This window comes from Thermobia domestica, chromosome 7 (genome assembly GCF_964235325.1).
Source record: "Thermobia domestica chromosome 7, izTheDome1.hap1.1, whole genome shotgun sequence".
In the NCBI taxonomy this organism is placed as follows: domain Eukaryota; kingdom Metazoa; phylum Arthropoda; class Insecta; order Zygentoma; family Lepismatidae; genus Thermobia; species Thermobia domestica.
Window position 1 is genome coordinate 50,208,045 of NC_137460.1, and position 23,967 is coordinate 50,232,011.

Below are 23,967 nucleotides of genomic sequence, written 5' to 3' on the forward strand. Positions count from 1 at the left end.
CGGCACATTCGGGACCTCGGTCGTGTTGGATTTTGCCGATTATCGAATGCCGGTATAGTTTTAATGGGAAAACCAAAGATAAATCACTTTAGATAACAATTATAAACCATTAAATAATCTACTGTACAAAGTTCTTCCTCATTCTAGTAACTGTGAAGTTTACAATATTGTTCTTATTTATAATTCAATAGTTTATGAAATTAAATTCAAAGATGGAATATTTATTTAATTGAATCTTTTTGCCGCTCTATCTGTGCCAGATTATAGAATGTGCCGAGCCATAGAATTCCGGATTAAAGAGTGCTTACTGTAACAAAGCCTAGCCTATTAGTCTTTTTCATGATAAGTAATTTTTGTACAACGAGTTATCAATAATAAACTGTATCCTTGAGGGATAAGGGTAACCAATCCCTCTGATGAAATTTAACATAAACTAAGTGGAATTTCGTAGTGGGTGCAATCTTACAGCTAAATTCTCGTAGCTAAATTACACATTTAATTGTTGCAGCACGAATTTTCTGCTGGTAATGCTTGATGTAGCTGTAGTTTTTCTCTGGTAAATCCTAAATGGTATAACTGGCTATAAAATTAGCAAATATAATAGTATCTGATTTTGGCCCTGGAGTGTTGCTGAAACAGCGTTTGTGTGTGTGTGTGTGTGTGTGTGTGTGTGTGTGTGTGTGTGTGTGTGTGTGTGTGTGTGTGTCCAGGTATGTCTTATACACATTCAGTGAACCATCGTCGTGGGGGAGGGCAAAGAAAATAGGAAATGGTTCCTGTTTGGTCTTGAGGCACAGCACATTTTAAGTTGGCCGCCATTGACATACGTATATGGAAGAACAGAACTTTCAAACATTGGAAATTGGGAATAGATCGATATCTTTGCTATACAAAAGAACAGTAAAACCATACAACCGGGAACTCAATTTAGAAAAGACGCAAGAAAACACCTAGGTAGAGGTATTTTTTCTTGATTTATCAAAAGCTTTTGACATGCTAAATCGATATAATTTACTTTCAAAAAAAAAGAAAAAAGAAAAAAAAGAAAGAAAGAAAGAAAGGGTTTGTAATATTCATGGAACTTCAGCTAAGTGGTTCGAATTTTATCTCATTAATCAGACACAGATGGTTAAAACACGAAGTAATATTAAAAATATCATGGAAATATACAAATCAGAAGAAGAAAAGACTGTGTTAAGGAATTTCCCAAGGACTATCCTGTGGTCGTTATTATTTTATTTCTTTTATAAATATAAAAATTGGATAGAGCTACTTAAACACACAGAATAAACTTATTGATATCACCTAATATATCAATTCGTCTAAAAAGTATTAAGTCTTTGAAAGTCAAAACTGAGGAGACATTTTTATTGTTATTCGAAAATAACTTTATCAAACTTTATATAACATTATCATATACACAGTTTTGTTTGATCACCTTCTACAGTTTTTCAGGCAATAGCATAACCTCATCGCTATAGAACTGCTGTGATTCCTGGTTTTAAAAAAAAAGTGACACTTGGTTTCCACAGGCTTCTTTTGAAATTAACTTAACATCATTTAGAGAGTTTTGGAAAGACCGAAACAACTGATAATCTGACAGTGCCAGATCCGAACTATATGGTGGATGTATTTAACATTCCTAGTCAAGTTATCCCAATTTCAGACTGGTCATTAAAATGTGGTTTGACATTGGTATGTGACGTCTTCTGTTGATCGATTCCGGCCGTTTCTTTTGAATTGCTAGATACACTTTTAATAATTGTCGACATTGCAGGTCCAAATCTATCGTTCTGCCTCATGACAGCTGCTCATGATGCAAGATGTTCTTCCATTGCCACAGCATAACCTTCCTGGACGTCAGCGTGAGATTTGCCACAAATTGTGGAGTATCTCCACGTTCGACCACGATCTTTTTTGTATATTGTCTACTTTTCATATCTTGTTACCAACCCCTTCAGAAATTTCTCCAGTTTGAGGATTCGCAGATAGAAATTCGATTAAGCAAACGTTCTTGAGTCAGATCATGTGTCATCCAAATGTCGAGGTTTTTCCAAACGGTTTAACGCTGTTTGGGGATTAATGTCTGGGTGAATGGCAATGGCATAATTGCTTATATGTTGGTCTTGCTCGACCTTTCTCAGACTATCATCCACTTTCGGTATGATTGGTCACCCACTGAGAGAAGTATTTTCGACATCGAAAACGAAAGTGACTGTACCATCTTTTGGCTGTTGGTTTTGATAACGTATCTTACCCATAAACAGCACAAATTTCTTCAAGGACCTGCGCAGCATTTGTGCCTTTATCGAAAACAAATTGTAAAATGTAAGCCAAGTTTTGCGGAAAGTTCGTTCATCTTCACGGAGCAAATAACTTACGTCTGATTGCAATAACTCTAACATTTTTTGCGCAGCTACTAGCTTCAATTATCAGCTGTCGAATGAGTTAGGCCTTACCCGCTGCAACTCATATACTCTGAGATTTGGGATACTAACACCATCTCGTATACAAATATGTCAATACTTTATAGACTACTTGATATTTAGTAAGTATTAAAGAGGTAATTTGATAAAGAATAATAAACTTGATATAGAACAATAACAAAATGCTTAAATTGCAGTAAGCTGAGTGTAAAAACCAGCAAAATGTATGTAGAAGTTGCAAATAAAAAAAACAAAAGGAAGGAAAGAAAGACACTCGGCAGACAAACATGCTTTTCAGATAAACAGCGAAAACATACAATAGTTTCAGTTGGTAAATTTTCTTGATCTAGCGGTTTAACCAATTGATATAAATTTTTGAACATAGCTATTTTCTGCACTTGAACTGGGATTTAATCTTGCCATATAGTAAGGAAATCAGTGAGAATTCAAAAGTTCACGTTGCAACAATGGATTCGTTAATTTATACATTTAAATATTATCCGTTTTCCATTGTTACATATAAAATTTACTGGAAAAAAGGCCAAAGTCTAGTGTGGGATTTTACATGCGTAGACACTTTCGCACCCTCATACATAACATTAACCAGCGAGGAAGCAGGAAGTGCAGCCGAGGCAGCTAGTAAATGAAAGCATTAGAAATATTCCAAATTAAAAGAAGATCATTTTTTCATTGCTTTTGCTACTGAAACCATAGGTGTTTTTAGTAAAGAAACAAGTAAATTTTTGACAAATTTGGGGTCAGCTTTAATTAATAAATCAGGGGACCCTAGGAGCAAACATTTCCTGTTCCAACGGGTAAGCCTTGCCATTCAAAGAGGCAACGCAATAAGTATTTTAAATTCATTCCCATTCACACACAAAATGGATGAATTTTTTTATTTAAAATAAATCCCAAAATATTTTGATTATATATATATATATATATATATATATATATATATATATATATATATATATATATATATATATATATATATGAAAAATGAAGATTCACTTATCAATGATATCGAAATCGATTATCAGTTATTGTTAAAATTTTAAAATTAATGTTTTTTTTTTAATTAATACAATCAAGAATATCTTAGGTAGTCCTAGTGTGATGGCATGTTATAAAATTTCATCAATACTAAGGTTTTAAAGAAAATATGGTATTATGTTCAAAATCGGTAGTCAGATCTCTACTTATAAATCTTCTACATGTTTTTCAGTTTAATTTCGAAAGGAATATTACATTTAACAGAAAAGTGAATGTAGTAAATTATTATGAAATTAGTGTGTCTAGGAAAAGACTAACATAGCTCATTACTCCAATATTGTGTAATTTATACATTATACATATTCTCTGTTCAACAAATTTTGATCGAAAGTTAAAAAAAAAAAAAATCATATAAAATATATTTCACTAGCAGCGTTCACCCCGCTTCGCTGCGGTCACCCCGGAACGCAATAAACGTTGTTACTTAGATAATTTTTACAGCGCCTGTCATTTATGTTAACCCGCCGAGTCACATGGTCATGCGGGTTGCATATAAATACGTTTATTTTTACCTATGATGAACTAATAACAAAGGATTTGTACGTATGGACACTTGAATGGTCAATTATCTCAAGACACTGGTAATTAAAAATTAAAGTGATATGATAAAAACCATCTAGGGTCCAAATCATAATAACCCCCCAAAAATGAAAGAAATTGGTTCAGCCGTATTAGCGTGATGAGTTCACAAAGGATTTGTGCGTTCTCTTTTATATATATAGATTGTATAGATTTTTAACATAAACCACATAACGCTATTAAGGAAACGGACGAACTTAGGAAAGGAAAACAGACATGCTATATCAGTTGACGCACTTAGAACAGCAGAGGAAGAGGAAATCATCGGAAATGGTGAAACAATGATGGAAACGAGTCAGGGGGGGCGATCGCCCCCCCCCCCCAGAAGAGGAAACTTTCTTATTTTATACATATAAATAAAACTCATCCCAAACTTTGGAGCCCTTAAAAGTAGCAATATGATAACCCACCGCCCCCCCCCCCCAGAAGTCGGTCCTGGATCCGCCCCTGAAACGAGTAAACATATTTAGCACTTGGATCCAGCTGGGTGTTTACCATCCCATGGTTCAATTGAAATACGCATCCTACAGCGAAGGAAAGAAATAGATTCATACATTTTCTTTCATATATTTCCTATAAACTTATTTCCTCAGTGCGAAGTATGGGCATTCGACTAGCATTATATAAAAGGAACTGCTTTCAGAGAAAAAATAATCAACATTCAATTATATAAAGTTGATTAATTAAGCTGTCCAGAATTCCATCCCGCAGTGGTAGTATTTGCTTGATTAAAAAAAAAAAAATAGAGCCTTTTGCATTTCAAGTGTGACCCTGTTAACGCTATTGTCGATATGTATTTTCCCGTATCTCTCTCGAAAAAGGAAGGACAATTTGTTGTGGCCGAGATCTTTCAATTGTTCGGTGCAAAAGCGTTGCCACAGTGAATTATGTCACGGACTTCACTGTGCACTGTCTTGTGCTGTGCATTGTAAGTAGCCTACGATCTTCACTCGTCAAGACCAAATGACTGAATGACATATTGGCAACACAGCCAGGTCATTCACTTCTTTTCCATAAGCAAAGGGAGGATTTCCTCCGTAAGAGGGTATGCGCAGGTGGGACCGAAGCATGTTTCACATATTTTCCGAAGGTACACTTGAAATAGAAAGGTTCTAGTGGTAGGCATTCCATTTCAAGCAGTGGGTTTCATCTCACTTAGCCTGAGTGTTGAAATGATACATTAAATCCAATCAGTTGTTCAATCGGAAAACTGTGCGCTTACCAGGCATTGAATCCGAGAACATGAGAACCCAAGACATATGTGCTAAAGAATTGGCTAAAGAATTAAACAGTAGGTCATATAGTATTACTATTTGGTAAAAAGAAAAAAGAAAGAAAGAATAGAATGAATCCAGGCTATGCGTATGACGTTACAGACTCCACACATGAGAAAAGAGGCTAGTTTGCACAGTCAGCCAGGGAAGGGGGGGGGGTAAATTCTTAAACAGGATCATGTGCAAGTCCACAATGAAAAATACAAAATTGCAACTGATTTTCCTTACGAATTTAAACTGCAACATTCTGCATATCTAGCTGCGACAAATATCAACAGTGCGCTTGGAACAGAAGCAGTAACTCCATACTTCTAAAGGAGTAATAAGTACATTCTTCCATAGAAAAAATAACAGAAACAGCGAATGCATTTTTCTATAGACACAGTAACTATACACTACTAAAGAAATAGTAACTCCATTCTTTTAGAAACAGTTAGGGGGAGCAGTGACTGCATTCTTCTAAAGAAGGGGTTAGGGAAGCAGTAACTAAAGAAACAGTAAGGGCATTCTTCTACAGAAACACAAACAGAAGAGGTAACTGCATACTTCTATAGAAAAGTAAAAGAAACGGTGAGCGCATTCTTCTGCAAAAACAATAATTGCATGCTTTTACAGTAACTAATTTCTCTATAGGAAAATAACTGCATTCTTCTATAGAAATGCCAACAGAAGTAGTGACTGCATTCTCCTATAGAAACAGTTAGGGAAGAAGTAACAGCATGCTTCTAAAGAAAGAAAACATGCATTCTTCTATAGAAACACTACCAAAAAGGAGTAATTGCATACTTCTAAAGAAGCAACAACAGAAACACTGCATTCTTCTATAGAAATAGTAACTGCATTCTTCTATAGAATAGAAAAGCAATAACTATATACTTCTATAGAAACAGTAACTGTATTGCTCTATAAAACAGTACCGGAAGCAATAAAAACTGTGCACTCTTTTAAACAAACAGTTAGGGAAGCAGTGATTGTATACTTCCATAGAAACAGTAACGGTATTCTTCTTTAAAATAGTGCCAGAAGCAGTAACTACATACATCTATGGAGATAGTAACAGAAACAATGACTACACTATTCTATAGAAATAGTAACTGCATTCTTCTAACAGACAATAATAGAAACAGTGGCTGCATTATTTTATAGAAACAGTTCGAGAAGCAGTAACTTCATGCTTCTAAAGAAACAGTAACTGCATTCTTCTATAAAAACATTCCCAGAAGCTATGACTGCATTCTTCTATGGAAAGAGGTAAGGAAGCAGTAACTGCATACTTCTAAAGAAACAGTAACTGTATTCTTCTATAGAAACAGTATTTGCATTCTGCTATAGAAACAGTAACAGATACAGTGACTGTATTCTTCTGTAGAACAAATAACTGCATGCTTCTAAAGAAACAATGACAGTATTCTTCTATAGAAACAGTAAAGGCATTCTTCTATAGAAACACGAACAGAAGCAGAGGCTTCATTCTTCTACAGAAACAGAGAAGTACTAACTGCATATTTCTTCAGAAACAGTAACTCCATTTTTCTACAGAGACAATAACAGAAGCAGTAATTCCATTCTTCTATAGAAATAGTAATTGCATACTTCTATAGAAGAAGTAACAGAAATAGTGACTGCATTCTTTTGCAGAAACAATAACGACATGCTTCTAAAGAAACAGTGACTGCATTTCTCTATAGAAACAATAACTACATTTTTATACAGAAATACTAACAAAAACAGTGACTGTATTCTTCTATAGAAAAAGTTATGGAAGCAGTAACTGTATTCTGTCATAGAAACAGTGCCAGAAGCTATAACTGCATTCTTCTAATATAAAAACAGTTAAGAGAAAAGTAACTGAATGCTTCTAAATAAATAGTAACTGCATTCTTCTATAGAAACAGTACCAGAAGCAGTAATTGCATGCTTCTAAAGGAACAATAACTGCATTCTTCTATAGAAACAGTAAGAGTACCAATGACGACTGCATTTTTCTGTAGAAACAGTTAGGGAAGCAGTAACTGTATACTTCTTTAGAAACTTTATCTGTATTCTTTTTTAAAACAGTACCAGAAGCAGTAATTGCATACATCTAGAGAAACAGTAACTGCATTCTTCTATGCATACAGTAACAGAAACAATGACTGCAATTTTTATAGAAACAGTTCGGGAAGCAGTAACTCCATGATTCTAAAGGAACAATAACTGCATTCTCCTATAGGAACAGTAACTGCATTCTTCTATAGAAAAACGAAAAGCCGTGATTCTACTCTTCTACAGAAATAGAAGTTAGGGATGCAGTAATTGCATATTTCTATAGAAACATTAACTCCATTCTTATGTAGAGACAGTAACAGACGCGGTAATTACATTCTTCTATAGAGACAGTGACTGACTGCTTCCTTCTGTAAAGGCAATTATAGTATGCTTCTAAGGAAACAGTAACTACATTCTTCTATAAAACAGTATTAGAAGTAGTGACTGCACTCTTCTAAAGAAACAGTAACAGAAGCAGTGACTGCGTTCTTCTATAGAAACAGTAACTATATTCTTCTATACAAACACTAACTACATTCTTCGATGAAACACTAACAGAAGCAGTTACTGTATTCTTCTAACTAGAAAAACTAAAGAAACGGTAACTACCTTCTTCTATAGAAAGAATAATACAAACAGTGGCTATATTCATCTGCAGAAATAATAACTGTATGCTTCTAAAGAAATAGACACTACATTCTTCTATAAACAAATAACAGAACCAGTGAGTGCATTCTTTTAAAAATCTTTCTTAAGTTTAACGTTCCACGATTATGACCGTTAGGCTAAGGGAGACGCACGATTAAAGCAAATTAATGATGATGGAAGAATTCAGTAAGTACGCCAGAAACTTTTACTTGGGGGAGTGTTCAAAATAAAAGGGGGGTGCTTTCAGGATAGTGATATACATTTTTAAACAAACTCAAAGAAAACAGTATATTTTGTTTTGCAACTATTGCAATACTACTACTACTACTACTACTACTACTACTACTACTACTACTACTACTACTACTACTACTACTACTAATAATAATAATAATAATAATAATAATAATAATAATAATAATAATAATAATAATAATAATAATAATAATATCAGCTCTTCGCAGTGGTAGGTTGAATAAAGCAAGTTCACACATTTGAGCTTTTATTATTATTATTATTAAACTAAGTAATACAGTGAAACCTCTCAAAACGGACTCAGTGGAACACGATTATTTGTCCGTAAATGAGAGGTGTCCCAAAAGGAAGGGTTCTCTCATAACACCACACCACATATATTTATGGCATGGAAGAATAAGAAAGTTTGTCCTCTTATGAAGGTGTCCACTATTGAGAGGTGCCCGTTAAGAGGGGTTTCACTGTATTAGGAATTAACCACCACTATTTTACCCAGTAATTACATGTGAATTGATTACATACGAATTATTGTAATCATTTTGCAAAATTTTGCCATTATTTTAATTTATTCACCACCAGCAAGTTTTAGTGAGTGTTTTTTTTTTTATTTTAATTTGGAAAAAATTCCCTCGTCCCATGCTAAAATCACATACGTTTAGTCATGAATACTGTACATAGTTGCAATTTCATTATTTTAATGTTCTAACCCTGTTGTTAACGTTAATGGTTGTAATATTATTTGATCTCTTAATCTTCGCGCCTGCCCCTTCCTGGCTACGTTATTGGCTCTGAATATCTTGCATAAGAAAATTATTCATTGATCTAATTGTTTTCTAGAAATCCAGTTTTTTCAATTTACAAATATTTTGTATCTTTCTGTTTTGTCTTTTTTCTTAATTTTAGTCTAATTTTAGCAATCCGCTCATTGAATTTACGTGAATAAAAATATACTTTACAAAAAATTAAGCTAGCGACAAATGCGTTCCTGCATAACAGTAAACTCAGTCTAAAATATGTATATAATTCTTACTTCGACCGATCTCTTCATTTCTAAAAACGTTTTGACTATACCTTCTAACTTCCGTCCGTTGATACACCACTTGCAGAGTGGCACTTACTAACTGAACCTGGTATAGGCTTATTACAACGGGTCACAAATTTTGACCAACTTTATGTTTATCTGATTTCTTTTCTTTTTTAAATACCGTTGGGTGATACTAATAACGTGCATAACATTAATTTTCCCGAAATATCAAAACTCGCCTTAAAATTCGACTTTAACCCTTAGGAATTGGATAATTTGTCGAATTTCTCCTCTATTTTTCGTTAAAGCGTTATAACTAAAAACGATTTGCCCTAACACAACCTGTTATGCTTTGCTTTTTAAGCAAAGGAACAGGCTGTTAAACTGTGTAAGTTTATTTGCAATATTACATGCGAAAGAAAATTTATTCAGCAAATTTTGAGAAAATTCTTAATTTTTCGTCAAAATTAGGTATTTTTTATTTCTGGAGTTGGCAACACTGTTTGTACAGTTAGTCAAATTACATCAGATATTGTTTTGATCAAAAACTGATTCTGTAAGGTTTAAATTGGTATTCAGAAGACGGCACAATATGTTGGGGACAAAATTAGAAATTTGGTTATGAAATCAACTGGAGCTTGACACAGAAAAATGAAAAAAGTCATTTTTCATTTCCGTGTAATAGTTCATAACCTCTATTTTCAACTAAAATATATAATATTTCTAACACTTTTCGTAAGCTGCAGTTTTGGCCCGGTTTTGATTTTTATAGAGGAATTCAGAGCCTTACAATATGCTTGACTGAAGAAATTATGCAGAATTAACTTTTAGTCAATATGGAGTATGAACATAGCGTACAAAAATATTTAAAAAACTTAGCAAAAATATATCCACTTTCACTACAAGCACATAATGCAGAACATTTTTAAAATGAGCACGCTTGCTTTTTCGCTTCTGCGAAGCTGATTTGTAATCAGAAATCAATGTCCAAATGTAATCTCCCACATCGCGGTGTCCCAGCGCCCTCGGTATCTTCTTTCCATTTGTTCAATGGCTTGATGAAAGCGTTCACCATGTTCTTCACTCACATCTGATAAATTTGGACGGAAAAAATCAAGATGAGAAAACAAAAAATGCAATTTCAACGATATTCTACAACCCAAATTGCGATATAGGTCAATCAAAGAATCTATTAACTGCCTATAATTTTCACTCCTATTTTTACCACGAAAACCTCGCACTACCGCCATAAAGGCTTCCCAAGCACTTCTTTCCTCTCGAGTCATTCTATTCTGAAGTTATTCAGACAAGCATCATACGTATGCGTGGGCCAGTAAATACACCACCTGTGATTTTAACGTCAGTTAACTATGGAAACATTTGTCTTATGTAAGAAAGAGCTGCAGAATGTGGATCTAATGCTCTAACAAACTGTTTTACAAGTTCTAATTTTATGTGGAGTGATGGCACTAAGATTTTTTTTCTCTTTCAACTAAAGGTCATGTGATATTGTGAGTGATGTTTCCTTTCTGGCCACACCTTGAGTGTATAATGACGGTCAGTAGCTCTGCTATCCCAAAGGCAAGGAAAACATGAATATTTAATTATCACTCTGCAAACCTAGAAGAAAACCGATCATCTTAAAATCTCCACAAATATCCAGTTTATATTTTTGGTACTCAAACTTTTCCAACAATAATTTCACGTTTTCGTAGTCTTCCTTCATGTGGACTGAGTGTGCAACTGGTACAGAAGGATTCAATTTCCATTGTGCAGAAAAAAAAAAACTGCCTTCAAACTTCTAAATAAACTGTCTATGGAAAGACGTCACTCCAGTGGTTGATGTGGGAAACCGATAGCTTCAAATGGACCACTAACGTCATGGCAATAAATCAAATTTCCTTCCATTTTGAAGATTTGTGAAAAAGTCTTATGCATTTTCCTATATTTTGATATTTTACATGTTGGAAGGAGAAAATTCCTCTAATTTAAACGTGAAGCAAGAAGTTCTCCCTTTGATTTGGAAAGATCTAAATCTCTTATCAAGTCATTAAGTTCTTGCTGATTAAGCAAATGTGGTTCCTTTTTCCTGGTTTCATGTGAAAAACTAATATCAAGATCGGAAGACTCCTCTGGCTCTCCTTCCGATGACCATATCTCTGGTGGTTTGGGTACAGAAAGTTCGTCACTGTATGGAACTGGAGCAATGGATGAAGATAAACTGTGGTATTCTATTTTTCTCCAATTCTTTCTGTTTTTATAGTGCGTCACGTCAACTGGACAGAAGTAGCAATCATTTTGGTGATTAGTAGGCTCTCTCCAAATTCGAGGAATAACAAATGGCATACACTTTCTGGTTCCCCGTAACCTACCTTCTAATGTAGAGCGGCAACTACCGCAACACACATGCGGAGCATAATGTTTGTCTTGATCACCTACGAGCACTCGAAAGTAAACTTCATAAACAACACATAATTTTGTTCCAAGCACAATGTTATGTTTAAGTTGTTTGGGGCTTATGTAATATCCACAAACATAACAAAATGAGTCTGCTGACATTTTACAACGTCTATTTGTAGACATTTTATCTTCCACACAGCACCTAGTGAAATAAAATCAAAAAAATGAAAAAAATGAAATCTTTGAGTTTTACGTCCCACGATTATGCCGGTTAGGCTAAAGGAGACGGGGATGATGAGTAATGAATGAAATGGTGGAATGAAAAAAAGTGGGAGGAAACGGGAGAACCCCGAGAAAACCCACGCACACGGTGTTTGTCCACCACAAAGTTCACTTGGCGGGGGCGAAATAAAATCAAATGCCACTCATATAATATAGTTACCACTGTAGTTACTCAATACTGTATGCAGATGGCTATCCAAGTGGGGTCATATAGAAATTTACTGACTTAATTTAAGTGAAAGTTAATATTTTTTTGAAAAGTAAGGGGGAAAAATAAGAAATTATATTTTTCTAGGCAGTTATTTTCATTCAAAATAAATGCTGCATTCAAAATTTGTAATCATTGAACGCATATGTTATGAAATGGAACTTGCTAATTAATCCACAAGAGTTTGTTCTGTGTTGTCATGTATGGACAGCCGAAGTAAGGCTGAAATTCTTCCTCTAAAGTGGCGTTCTTGAACAAAGACGATTTTGTAAAATTCCTTCCAAACAATCGACATTTGAGAAAAACTAATATCAGATTCGTAATTAGCACGTCAAAATCATTCGGTAAATGTAGAAATATTAAGATAAACAATTTCTTGCTGAGCAGTGTTATTATATTGTCATGTTTTCTTATTGAGGAGGAGGTAGGTGAATGACCGCTCAAGACGTTGCCAATTTCAGTCATCTGCATCTGTCCATCTCGGAAACGACTGCGGAGCCCAGTAGGGTAGGTATGAACGGGTCTGTTTTGTCAATTGTTTTGATCGAAACAGCGCCCGAAACAATGAGGTCATGTGGTTCTCGAAGCCGTACACGAGAACGAGGTCGCTTCGTATTTTGAAGTGAAATAAATAAGAATATTGCCTTCTTTCCTAAACGCTAAACCATTTTTAACTTGATGTAATAAATAACCTATATGATACTGATTAATACAATTGGATTTGGGGGAGTATTCCTTTTCCTTCCAGGGGTGTGTGTGTAAAGAAATTTGGAGGGGTGTTAGGGGGTGTTGGGGGGTGTAGATTACTCCCTGGAAGAATTCGTAGAATGAAAATGTAGAAGGAAATATGAATAACATAAGAAAACTCACGTAAAATGATGTTGTCCACCACAAATTTACTTGGATGGGGATTGAATAAGGCACTCCGTGCACTAGAGGTAATCGCTTAGCACTGAGCTACGTGTCCCTTGCATTCTTTGAAGAAACAATTGGGGAATCAATGACTTGTACTTCTATAGAAATAGTAACAGCATGCTTTCATAAAACAATACCAGAAGCAGTAACTGCATACTTTTAAAGAAACAGTAACAGAAACGGTGATTGCATTCTTCTATAAAAACAATAACTGCATTCTTTTATACAAAACAGTAACAGAAGCAGTGACTGTATTCTTCTATAGAAACGGTTAGAGAAGCAATAACTGCTTGCTACTAAAGAAATTCTTCTACAGAAATGCATTTCTTTACAGAAACAATACCAGAAGCAGTAAATGCATTTTTCTATAGAAACAGTTAGAGAAGTAACTCCATGCTTCTGAAGAAAGAGTAACTGCATTCTTTCATAGAAAAGATACCAGAAGCATTAACTCCATGCTCCCAAAGGAACAATAATTGCGTTCTTCTATAGAAACATTATTGTTTTATAGCATGCTTTCATAAAACAATACCAGAAGCAGTAACTGCATACTTTTAAAGAAACAGTAACAGAAACGGTGATTGCATTCTTCTATAAAAACAATAACTGCGTTCTTTTATACAAAACAGTAACAGAAGCAGTGACTGTATTCTTCTATAGAAACGGTTAGAGAAGCAATAACTGCTTGCTACTAAAGAAATTCTTCTACAGAAATGCATTTCTTTACAGAAACAATACCAGAAGCAGTAAATGCATTTTTCTATAGAAACAGTTAGAGAAGTAACTCCATGCTTCTGAAGAAAGAGTAACTGCATTCTTTCACAGAAAAAGTACCAGAAGCATTAACTCCATGCTTCCAAAGGAACAATAATTGCGTTCTTCTATAGAAACATTAACAGAAGCAGTAACTGCATTCGTGCAAAGAAAACATAACAGAGACAGTGACTGAATTCTTCTATAGAAACAGTGATTGTTTTCTTTTATAGAAACAGTAACTGCATTCTATAGAAAAAGTAACAGAAGTAGTGACTGCATTCTTCTATAGAAACAATTGAGGAAGCAGTAACTGCATTCTTTTAGAGAAACAGTGAAAGAAGCAGTGAGTGCATTCTTCTGTAGAAACAATAACTGCATGCTTCTTAAGAAACAGTAAACTACATTGTTCTATAAAACACTGCCAGAAGCAGTAACTGCATTCTTCTACTATATAAACAGTTAAGGAAACAGTAACTTCATGCTTCTGAATAAAGAGTAACTGCATACTTCTGTAGAAATAGTACCAAAAGCAGTAATTGCATACTTCTAAAGGAACAATAACTGCATTCTTTTATAGAAACAGTAACAAAAGCAGTGACTACATCCTTCTAAAGAAATTTTATGGAAACAGTGACTTCATTCTTATATAGAAACACTAACAAAAGCAGTGACTTCGTTCTTCTGTAGAAACAATAACTTCATGCTTCTTCAGAAACAGTAACTACCTTGTTCTATAAAACAGTGTTAGAAGCAGTAACTGCATACTTTCTAAAGAATCAGTAACAGAAACAGTGACTATATTCTTCTATAGAAACGGTAACTGCATTATTCTATACAGACAGTAACAGAAACTGTGAGTGCCTTATTCTATAGAAACAGTTCGGGAAGTAGGAATGCATTTTTCTATTGAAACAATACCAGAAGCAACAACAGCATTCTTCTAAAGAAGCTGAATTCTTTTCTAGAATGAAAAATAGAAGTAACTGCGTTCTTCTACAGAAACAATACCGGAAATGGTAATTACATTCTTCTATAGAAACAGTAACAGAAGCAGTTCGTGCATTGTTTATAGAAACAAGTGCACTCTTCTATAAAGCAGTATCTGTATTCTTCTATAGAAACGGTAACACAAACAGAAACATTCCTCCAGTTTTCCTAACTCACTTCGAACATTCGGTTCGAACACTGCATAAAATACTATGAATATATGATTGTTTGTTGTAGGTGCCTGTAAGTGGAGAGGAAGCTAGACGTCGCGCTGTCTACCAGCTTTTAAGCCGGGAGCAACACTACGCCAACAACATGCATTTTGGGGTTTCCAGGTTTCTTGTTCCTTTGGTTGACAGGAGGGATCTTATCACGCCCTTGGAGCATCAAACACTCTTTCAAAACGCAGAGGAGGTAAGTCAATTGATCAATTCTCTCCAGTTCTATGCTCTATTAACTGAGTTTAACATATACAAATAACTCAGACTTAAGAGATGTAAGGTGGCTTCGATTAAACGTTTTTTTTTTTTTTTTTTTTTTTGTGGGAAGAAGTAGTTCAATTTTAGGCTATTTATCCTTCTACCCATCAATGGGCCTTAATGAGTTAAGTACCGCCAATAAAACTTATATTTCTCAGCCTATAAAGTACGTTACCAACATTGCCAACTTTCGCGGAACTCCCGTATTTGGCACCGTTTGTACATAGTTTTCTTTAACTCAAAGGTCGATGGTAAATGGTTCTAAGTTTAGCAGACTTAAAATATAATTCGATTGTGAATGTGGGGTTGCTTTCTCTTTAAAATTGGTGCAAGATTTATGTCTCCCCTTATGTCTCTTTCAATTTAATCCTTAATTCAGACGAAAAGTTTTAAATAAGAAAAGATAATTCTGTTGCGTCCACACACAGTGAAATTTTATTTTATTTATTTATTTATTTACTGTTTACAATGGTTGATATTTTTCATAAATTTATCTGACTCCTAGCATTCTTTCAACAACTATAACCGTGACATTTTGGAACCGTTGTAATTAACGGGAATGTTTTTTGAAAAAACAGTAAATCTAAGAGTATTTAAAAAAATATTGGGCCCACTGATTCAGAACTATAGGTTTTATTTTCTAGCATTCTCAGGGAAACAAGACTGATTTAAAATAACTTAATAGTATTCTTGCTTACTTCTAATCCTAAAACACATTTCCCCTTATTTAATGGTTATTTTGGTTTCTTCCCCAAACTTGTAGTAGTGTGCATGTGACTGACGTTATTCCAGATTAAGCTCGGTTTACACTATACAATGAAGATAAATGGGAATGCTGGCCAACACAGCCATGCTAGTATTTTGAAATACTGGGATTAGACTTAGGTTGCATTTATTAATTAAAAAAAAAAAGAAAGAAAAAAACAATTACAAAGAGGAAACAGATGTGATGGTAAATGGTCTAAAAGGGAAAACTAATTAGATAGTCATTTGATAGCTCAGGGAAAAGGAAACTTAGTACAGTACCTTAATGTTGCGCTGGTCCTCCACGTTAATCTGCTTCTCGCGTTCAAATTCTCATAAACTCGATTCACAACTTAAAATTCCACTTATCGTTTCGTTATGTGCCTGTACTTTCCACGAAAGAAAAATCGTCTTAGGGAGTGGTTTGTGAGCCATTCCGCCAGATGTTCTCTCCCAACTTTTTCGTACGTAATGACTATATCACACTCCGCCATGAAAGCACTAGGCTTTCTTAATTTCAATAAACCCGGAAGACTGGAATCAGATACGTGGAAATGATTGTACTAAGAGGTAAAACACCTGATGCAGTCTTAGGAATGTGGAAATTGAAGTAGACTTCTCTTGGTTTTGTTCTTCAAAAATACAAAATTAAATAAATGAAAAGTAAGTCCGGGACATATTTCTTGTCTGGAGCATTGATCATCATCACATATTTAAAGGTTAATTTTATCAGTAATAGAATTGACTGTGTTATTTCAGAAATTTATATTGTAATTGTTTTTATATCAACTTGTAAATGTCTTAATATTGTATCACTTATATCCATAAACATAACATTTCTTTACATAATATATCTTGCTTGACAGTATTAATATGTTATGCTGCAGAGTTTCTTTCCATCTTTGATATTTGATCCTTCTCAAAGGTCTCATATACAGGGATTGGACAAAAAATCTAAAACGTTTGCAAAAGTGTGAAAATCATATCTAGTATGGTGTGGGGTCTCCTTTTGCGTCCAAAACAGCTTGGATCCGACGTGGAGTGGACGTATACAGCTCCTGAGTCGTGGTGTGTGGAATTTTGTACCATTGTTCCTCCAAAACATGCTTCAGTTCCTTAAGGGATGCTGGTGGAGGGTAATGAGACCGAACACGCCTTTCTAACTCAGACCACAATGGCTCAATGATGTTCAGATCTGGTGATTGTGGGACCCAGGAGAGGTGCGATAGCTCCTGGTCATGCTCCTCAAACCATGATTTCACCGTTTTTGCAGCGTGACAGGGTGCCAAATCATCTTGGTAGATGCCATCACCATCATGGAACAATATTTGGGCCATGGGTAGAACCTGGTTCCCCCAAATGGCCTCATACACCTTAGCGTTCATCATTCCATGCAGGGCTATGATGGGACCTGCAGAAAATCACGATATCACTGCCCATACTGTAACAGAACCACCCCCATGCTTTACAGTTGGGAGCAGACAGTCTGTATCATAGGCCTGCGACGGTGTTCTCCATACGTAAACACGACTGGTTATTGGAAACAAGGCGAAGGTCGATTCATCGGACCACATTACGTGTTTCCACTGCTCATGAGTCCTTGCCTTGTGGTCCTTGCACCACTGGATACGCCTCTTCGCATTTACTGCTGTGACCAGGGGTTTGGCGATAGCGGCCCTGTCATGAATTTTCATTTTATGAAGTTCCTGTCGCACTGTTTTCGATGAGTTCAGACTTAATTTTCATTGCAGTGGTCTTCTTTTTAGCTGTTACAATCCGTTTTAATGCCCCCCGGTCCCTATCTGACATGATTGTCTTTCGACTACTGTTGTGGTTTGCAGATGTCGTTTGCCCATGAATTGTGTATACCCTTGTGACATTGGACACAGTGCCTTTCGATACCCCCACAATGGTCGCCACTGTTGCCACTGAAGCTCCAACCAGACAGGCACCAACGATCATACCTCTTTGGAAGTCTATCAGGTCGCCCATTTTACCGCACCACTTTCACACCACGACATTCACAGGTGAACTGGTTACTGCTGACGGAAGAGGAAGGTCCACATGACCCATTGAAAACAAAAAACGATCGGCAACCACAACACGTGTTGTATAGTGGAAGGCCAAACTTACGTATCCTGTACGAAGTGTTTTTAGATTTTTTGTCTATTCCCTGTATATATGCATATATGTAGACTGAATATAAAATCCGTGCTAAGTGCCAAAACGAAAATATTGAGTAAACAGCCGAGATGTTACTTCAGAACTTGTGGGACATATAGGTGCGCGCTTTCTTCCGGGGGCTATTTGAACTACTTCCACAACGAATACTAAATACCCAGTTTTTCACTGAGTAGTATTAGACATATAGGCTACATTTTTACATTAAACCGAACTTTTCTATTTCTGGCATTTAGCACGGATTTTATATTCAGTCTACATATAAAGTTTATTGTTATGTAATAATTTTCGTTTGTTCGTATACTGAAAATAATATCCATGTAATCTATTTATCTTCCTGAGTATAATAATGAATTAATATATTAGAGTCTTTATTGTAGAAATGTACCTGAGTTTAATTGCCTTTCTTTCGTAGTTGTTAGGTTTGACGGAGGATATTTTGGAAAGAATAATTCACGAAGACGTTGAAAACTTGGGACACAACATTGGTCGAGTCTACCTCAAGAAGGCAAGTAATCTATTATATTTTAATTTCAATTTAGACACCTTCAAACATTTATAGTATGTAAGTTATTGGTTGAATACTTGTTTCGAACCCGGACTTGTATAAGTAAATTTATGATAAATTTTCACGAGAAAATTACGGAACTGGGTGAAAAAAAAAAAAAATACATAAAAAATAAACATTAAGTAGATGAGCTAAGCTTTCAAAACACAATGGATCGTCATCACAACAAGGTTTTAGCGTCCCGTTCAGCAGCGAGGCTATGTGAAACGTGACTTACACCTTAATGTAGGATCCGAACCACATAAGCTCCTGCCGGAAATCGAAGCCGGGTCTTCTACGCCACACAACACAGCGAGAAGAATAAAGGAGCTACAATAAGTTTCCTGTGGCTTTATGATTAACACTTGCACGTTAGGCGTGAGAGACCCTGGATCGACTCTCGGTTTGGATTTCATGTTAAAATGCAAGTCAATGTCTTATGTCACATTGGGGCTGAAAGGGACGTCGCTCCAAGTTAACTAACTGAAAGAACAAAAAAAGCTTTTGCCGTGTGTCATTTGTCAGATATATCGTAGGTCTTGATGAATCAATGCCATACAATATAATTAACAAGTGATTTATATAACAGATATTTAAATAATTAATATTTTTCTGACCAGAGTATGCATTTCTTTATTAACAAGAATTTTAGGAATCGTCCAGAAAATGGATCAAAAGATGGCGATCTTGGCCAAGAATTTTAGGAATGATCCAAAAAATGCATCAAAAGATTGCGCCAATAATTAGTTTTTGGATCAGGGTCCACAAAAGTTTGGAAGGCTCCTAAATCGGGTTTTCGTATTTTTTACGGAATAAGCACATCATACTGAGTAAATTGTTAGTTTGGGTTTGGCTACACTAAATGTAGTTATCGAAATATAAGGCCTACAAGAAAATTTTTGCCTGAAATATATTGGATCTTTTGATCCAAAAATAAACAGGTATTTCATAACAGTTTCCATAACGTAACGTTATCTTCCTCAGACGTTAATATGTATGTTCATATTAATGTAGATAATAGAGAGATAAGAATATTATGATGTCTCTATTACCTACATTAATATGAACATACACATTAACGTCTGAGGAAGATAACGTTACGTTACGTTACGGAAACTTACAAAATACTTTATTTTTTAATAAAGAAATGCATACTCTGATCAGAAAAATATTAATTATTTAAATAATAATTCGAGTCAACATGGAGGAAGTTGAACGAGATATTCTATTCTGTTAATTTTATTTTAATCTATTTTTCTTTACCTATCACCCTATTGTCTTAAAATAAGTTTTAGTTCGTCTGTTTAGTACTTTAATTATGTGTTTTTCCTCTCAATAACAATGCAGGTAATTCAATTTAATTTTTAAGTGCTCTTAATTATGTAAATACGGAGAGAGAGAGAGAATTGATGTTGAATGTCAAGATAGAAACCTACTAGAGTTTACAGATTGTATGTTTCTAGCATTCTTGGGTTCTTTTACACATGAAATTTATATTAATTTTATCTTTAAGCTTATTTATGTTTTTTCTCAAACTTATTATAATATTATATTGTTTCATGCTAAGTTTTTTTCTTCTTTGTTGTTTGATGCTCTTCATAGATGAAGATTCCAGTTTTTAAAAAAAATTAGGAACATCAGAAAAAAATATTCCTTTTCCTCTTTCTGTCTATACTGCTGATGGCTGATTATTCTTACCAGTTGTGTTAATTCTTCTCTTATGGGGACGAATTTGAGACTTTTTTTTTAAAAAAATATATTCCTCTTTAAGCAACATGAAATAAAATTAAATAATTTGTCTTCCGAAAATAATTCTGGCAATCCTAGAGTATCCTAGTAAAATCTAGCTGAATTAGCTGCGTATCAAACAGACTACTAATGCAGTTTGTTGGTTATGCTTAATAGATGACATTGAATGTAATATGAGGATAACAGTAAAAGATTTCATTGAATTGAATTGATTTTGCGTTTAGCGTTCCTTTCAGCAGCAAGACTATATAAGACGTGAACCTACTGATTAACCTGGAAACCGATCCACATGACCTTCCGCCTGGAATCAAACCCGGGTCTCTCACTAAAATATTTCAGACTCTTGAATTAGGTAGTATTGGTTATGACACGTATGTATTTTCTTTTCTTTTTTTCTTTTTCGAATCAAAAAAGGAAAAAAGAAAAAGGAAAAAGCGAGACGTGTATATTGAGTAAGTTCTTAAAGTAGAAATACAGTAAACCATCTATTTAACAGATCTCGAATCAACGGATTTCAAACTTAACCAACAGTATTTGACTAACGTAGTAAATGTAATTGTAAGAAAGAAACTATCGATGGAAATCTTCGATCAGATTTTTAAAACACGGGGCGGTGGATGTGATTGTAATATGCCTTATTTGTTAACATTACAGACAGATTATATCATTCATTATTAAGAAAAATCTTCAAAGGGAAAGCAAGTCTTGAAACTTGAGGCTTTTTTTACCTCTCTAATGCATAATTGTAAGAAATTTCTTGTTATTAATATGGTAGGTACAATAATTATTTCACATTTACATTATACAGTACAATTGTAAGTGTAATGTCATTTTTTAAAGTATTGTTCATGATACAATTCGCAAGTTAATAGTCTTCCAAATTTACAGACAGTTTGTCGCCAACTAGTCCATTAAATGAAGGTTTACTGTAATTTTGAATTATATATATATACTTGGGTTTTCAAAAGCATTTTTTAAAATATCTTTTCTAGATTACTCCATTGACCTCTGCTTATAAACGGTACTGCCTAGGCCTAAAGAAAGCGGATTGTCTTCTGGCACAGAAAACGCGTAACAGTGACTTCCTGAGGCTGCTTGTTGAACCTGCAGTTCCTCGGAGAAGACCAGATCTCACGGCCTTCTTACATAAGCCTTTAGAGGTAAGTACAAACAAAACTAATAGGCCTAGTATTCAATAAAATATCGCTCAAACTCAAAAAAAAAAATAAAAAAATAAATAAATAAATAAATAAATAAATAAATAAAATAAATAAATAAATAAATAAATAAAAGAAATGACCGAAGCAAATACTTATTATTGTTAATTTATATTCCATTTCCGCAATATATCATTGTCTTTCTCTTACACATTATCTTGAATATCACGCACACATCATTATCTTGAATACTCATCACAATAACACACATTATCTTGAATGCTTGCACACATACGTATCATTATCTTGAATCATCATTTGACGGGAGTTGAGTTACTAATGAGCAGAAGCAAAATAATTTGAAAGAAATGCTGAAGTGAAAACTGAGATATTAATTAACATTAAAAGCTCTTTTAAAAAATCAACAATAAACTATTTAGCATAATCAATTTGAAATGATGTCCTCAATCAGATAATAATAATAATAATAATAATAATAATAATAATAATAATAATAATAATAATAATAATAAATTAGCCCATGCAAATATCGCATTTTCTAACAATCAAGAAGATTTGATTTTCAGTTCAGCGTCTCTTTCAACAGCAAGGCTATATGAGACGTGGACCTACAGTATAACGTGAAATCCGAACCACATGAGCTCCCGCCGGGAATCGAACCCGGGTCTCCCACGCCAAAGGCATAATCAAGAAGAGAGTTGTGTTCCCATTACGTCATGTTAATCTGTAATTAGATGACGCAGTGGGATAACTAATTCGGTATCACCTGACACTTTTGTCGAATTCGTGTAGATACAAATTCAGTCAGCGTGCTCTTATATATTATTATTAAATATAGATTCCTGTCTTAAGAAAGTTCTCGTCTTTTTGTTATTATCGTGTACCTAATTATGGTATGAAAGCCGCCTTATTGCAATTTATGCCAAAACTACGCTTGAATTAATATTACTGAAAAAAAATCTTGGTATTTTATATAAAACGTAACTCATTTACCAAACAGTTTTCAATTGTTACTAAATATTTACAAAGAACATTTTTTAGTTGTTTTTTGACAATTACGTACGAAAAGAAAACGTATGTAAAGTTTAATATTGCGCCCACGTAGCTGTCGATGGACGTAGTGATAACTGAAAACTGTTTTTTTGTAAATAATGTGACAATTGAGAAGTGTTCTGTAAATAAATTAGAAGATTTGTATAAAATACGTATTAGTTATCAAGATTTTTCGGGAATTTTAATGCCAGCGTAAAACTAACATATATTGCAACAAACCAGACTTCACAATTATAACAAGAGGGCAAGATATTTCTATCTAATAATTTGAATATATATATAAGTAGACGTATACTTCGAATTGGCATTTAGAGAGGATTCAACATTATAGAAACAGTCATCTAATTAAAGGTCAACTGGTTGCAATGTTGAATACAGCTTCTTCTTGAATAATAATAATTTATTTATTGCTAAGCAACAGATAATTGGAGTTTACGTCGTCACAAACACGTTTTTAGTGGCTACATGTTGAAATTCAATAACTATATGTTGATTACATAAAATAATTTATCGATTGTATGAAAGATCATTATTTTATTAATTACATAATTATTATTTCAATTCATTTATATCATACACAGTTTTTGTTTTAAAAATTGTAAATAGTTAAAGTTTCAAAATGATGTATGTATGTATGTATAATGTGAATTTTTGTTCGTTATTTGGGAAATATTAAATAATTTTATCCAGATATATTTAAGACTCATTTGCGTTTTAAAAATGGTCTAACTCGGGACATATTCAACTCTTTTTTTTTTTTTTTTTGGGAGGGGGGGTCATGTATTGTACTTTAGGTACAGTCTTGTTAAAAAGGGGGAAACAATTATCACCCACCTCTGTTTGAAAAGGCTGGTTTTCTTGTCTATAGACGAGAACGAATCAAACAAATGAAAATTTTCTTTGAACAATTGAAATTTTTATTTCAAACTAAAGTATTAAAACTTTCTACGTATGATTTGCGAAAACGTGCCGATTTAAAGAGAAGTGGGTGACCAATTTTAAAACAAAACTGAGCATTAGTTCTAACATAAAAATCACATAAACATCGTGTTATCTTTAACGTATAATAGGCAATTGAAAATAAAAATAGCAGGTATTGCCACTGTGTTAAATTTTGTAAAAGTATCTATGTTTGCACATTACATGCAAGAACGCTTTTATGTTTCAATACTTATGAATATATTTGAAACGTTTCAAA

At 34.1% G+C, this 23,967-nt stretch overlaps 1 protein-coding gene across 5 annotated transcripts in view; it reads left to right on the top strand.

Annotated features, from left to right (window-relative positions):
- The window catches only part of LOC145690075 (uncharacterized), a 307,925-nt gene that overhangs the window by 198,795 nt on the left and 85,163 nt on the right, over positions 1-23,967 (top strand). For all 5 annotated transcript variants that reach the window (XM_081764598.1, XM_081764599.1, XM_081764600.1 and 2 more), the window contains 3 exons: positions 15,076-15,252; positions 18,658-18,750; positions 21,531-21,698. In XM_081764598.1, coding sequence (XP_081620724.1) covers positions 15,076-15,252; positions 18,658-18,750; positions 21,531-21,698 — 438 coding nt within the window. The remainder of the gene's footprint in view (positions 1-15,075; positions 15,253-18,657; positions 18,751-21,530; positions 21,699-23,967) is intronic.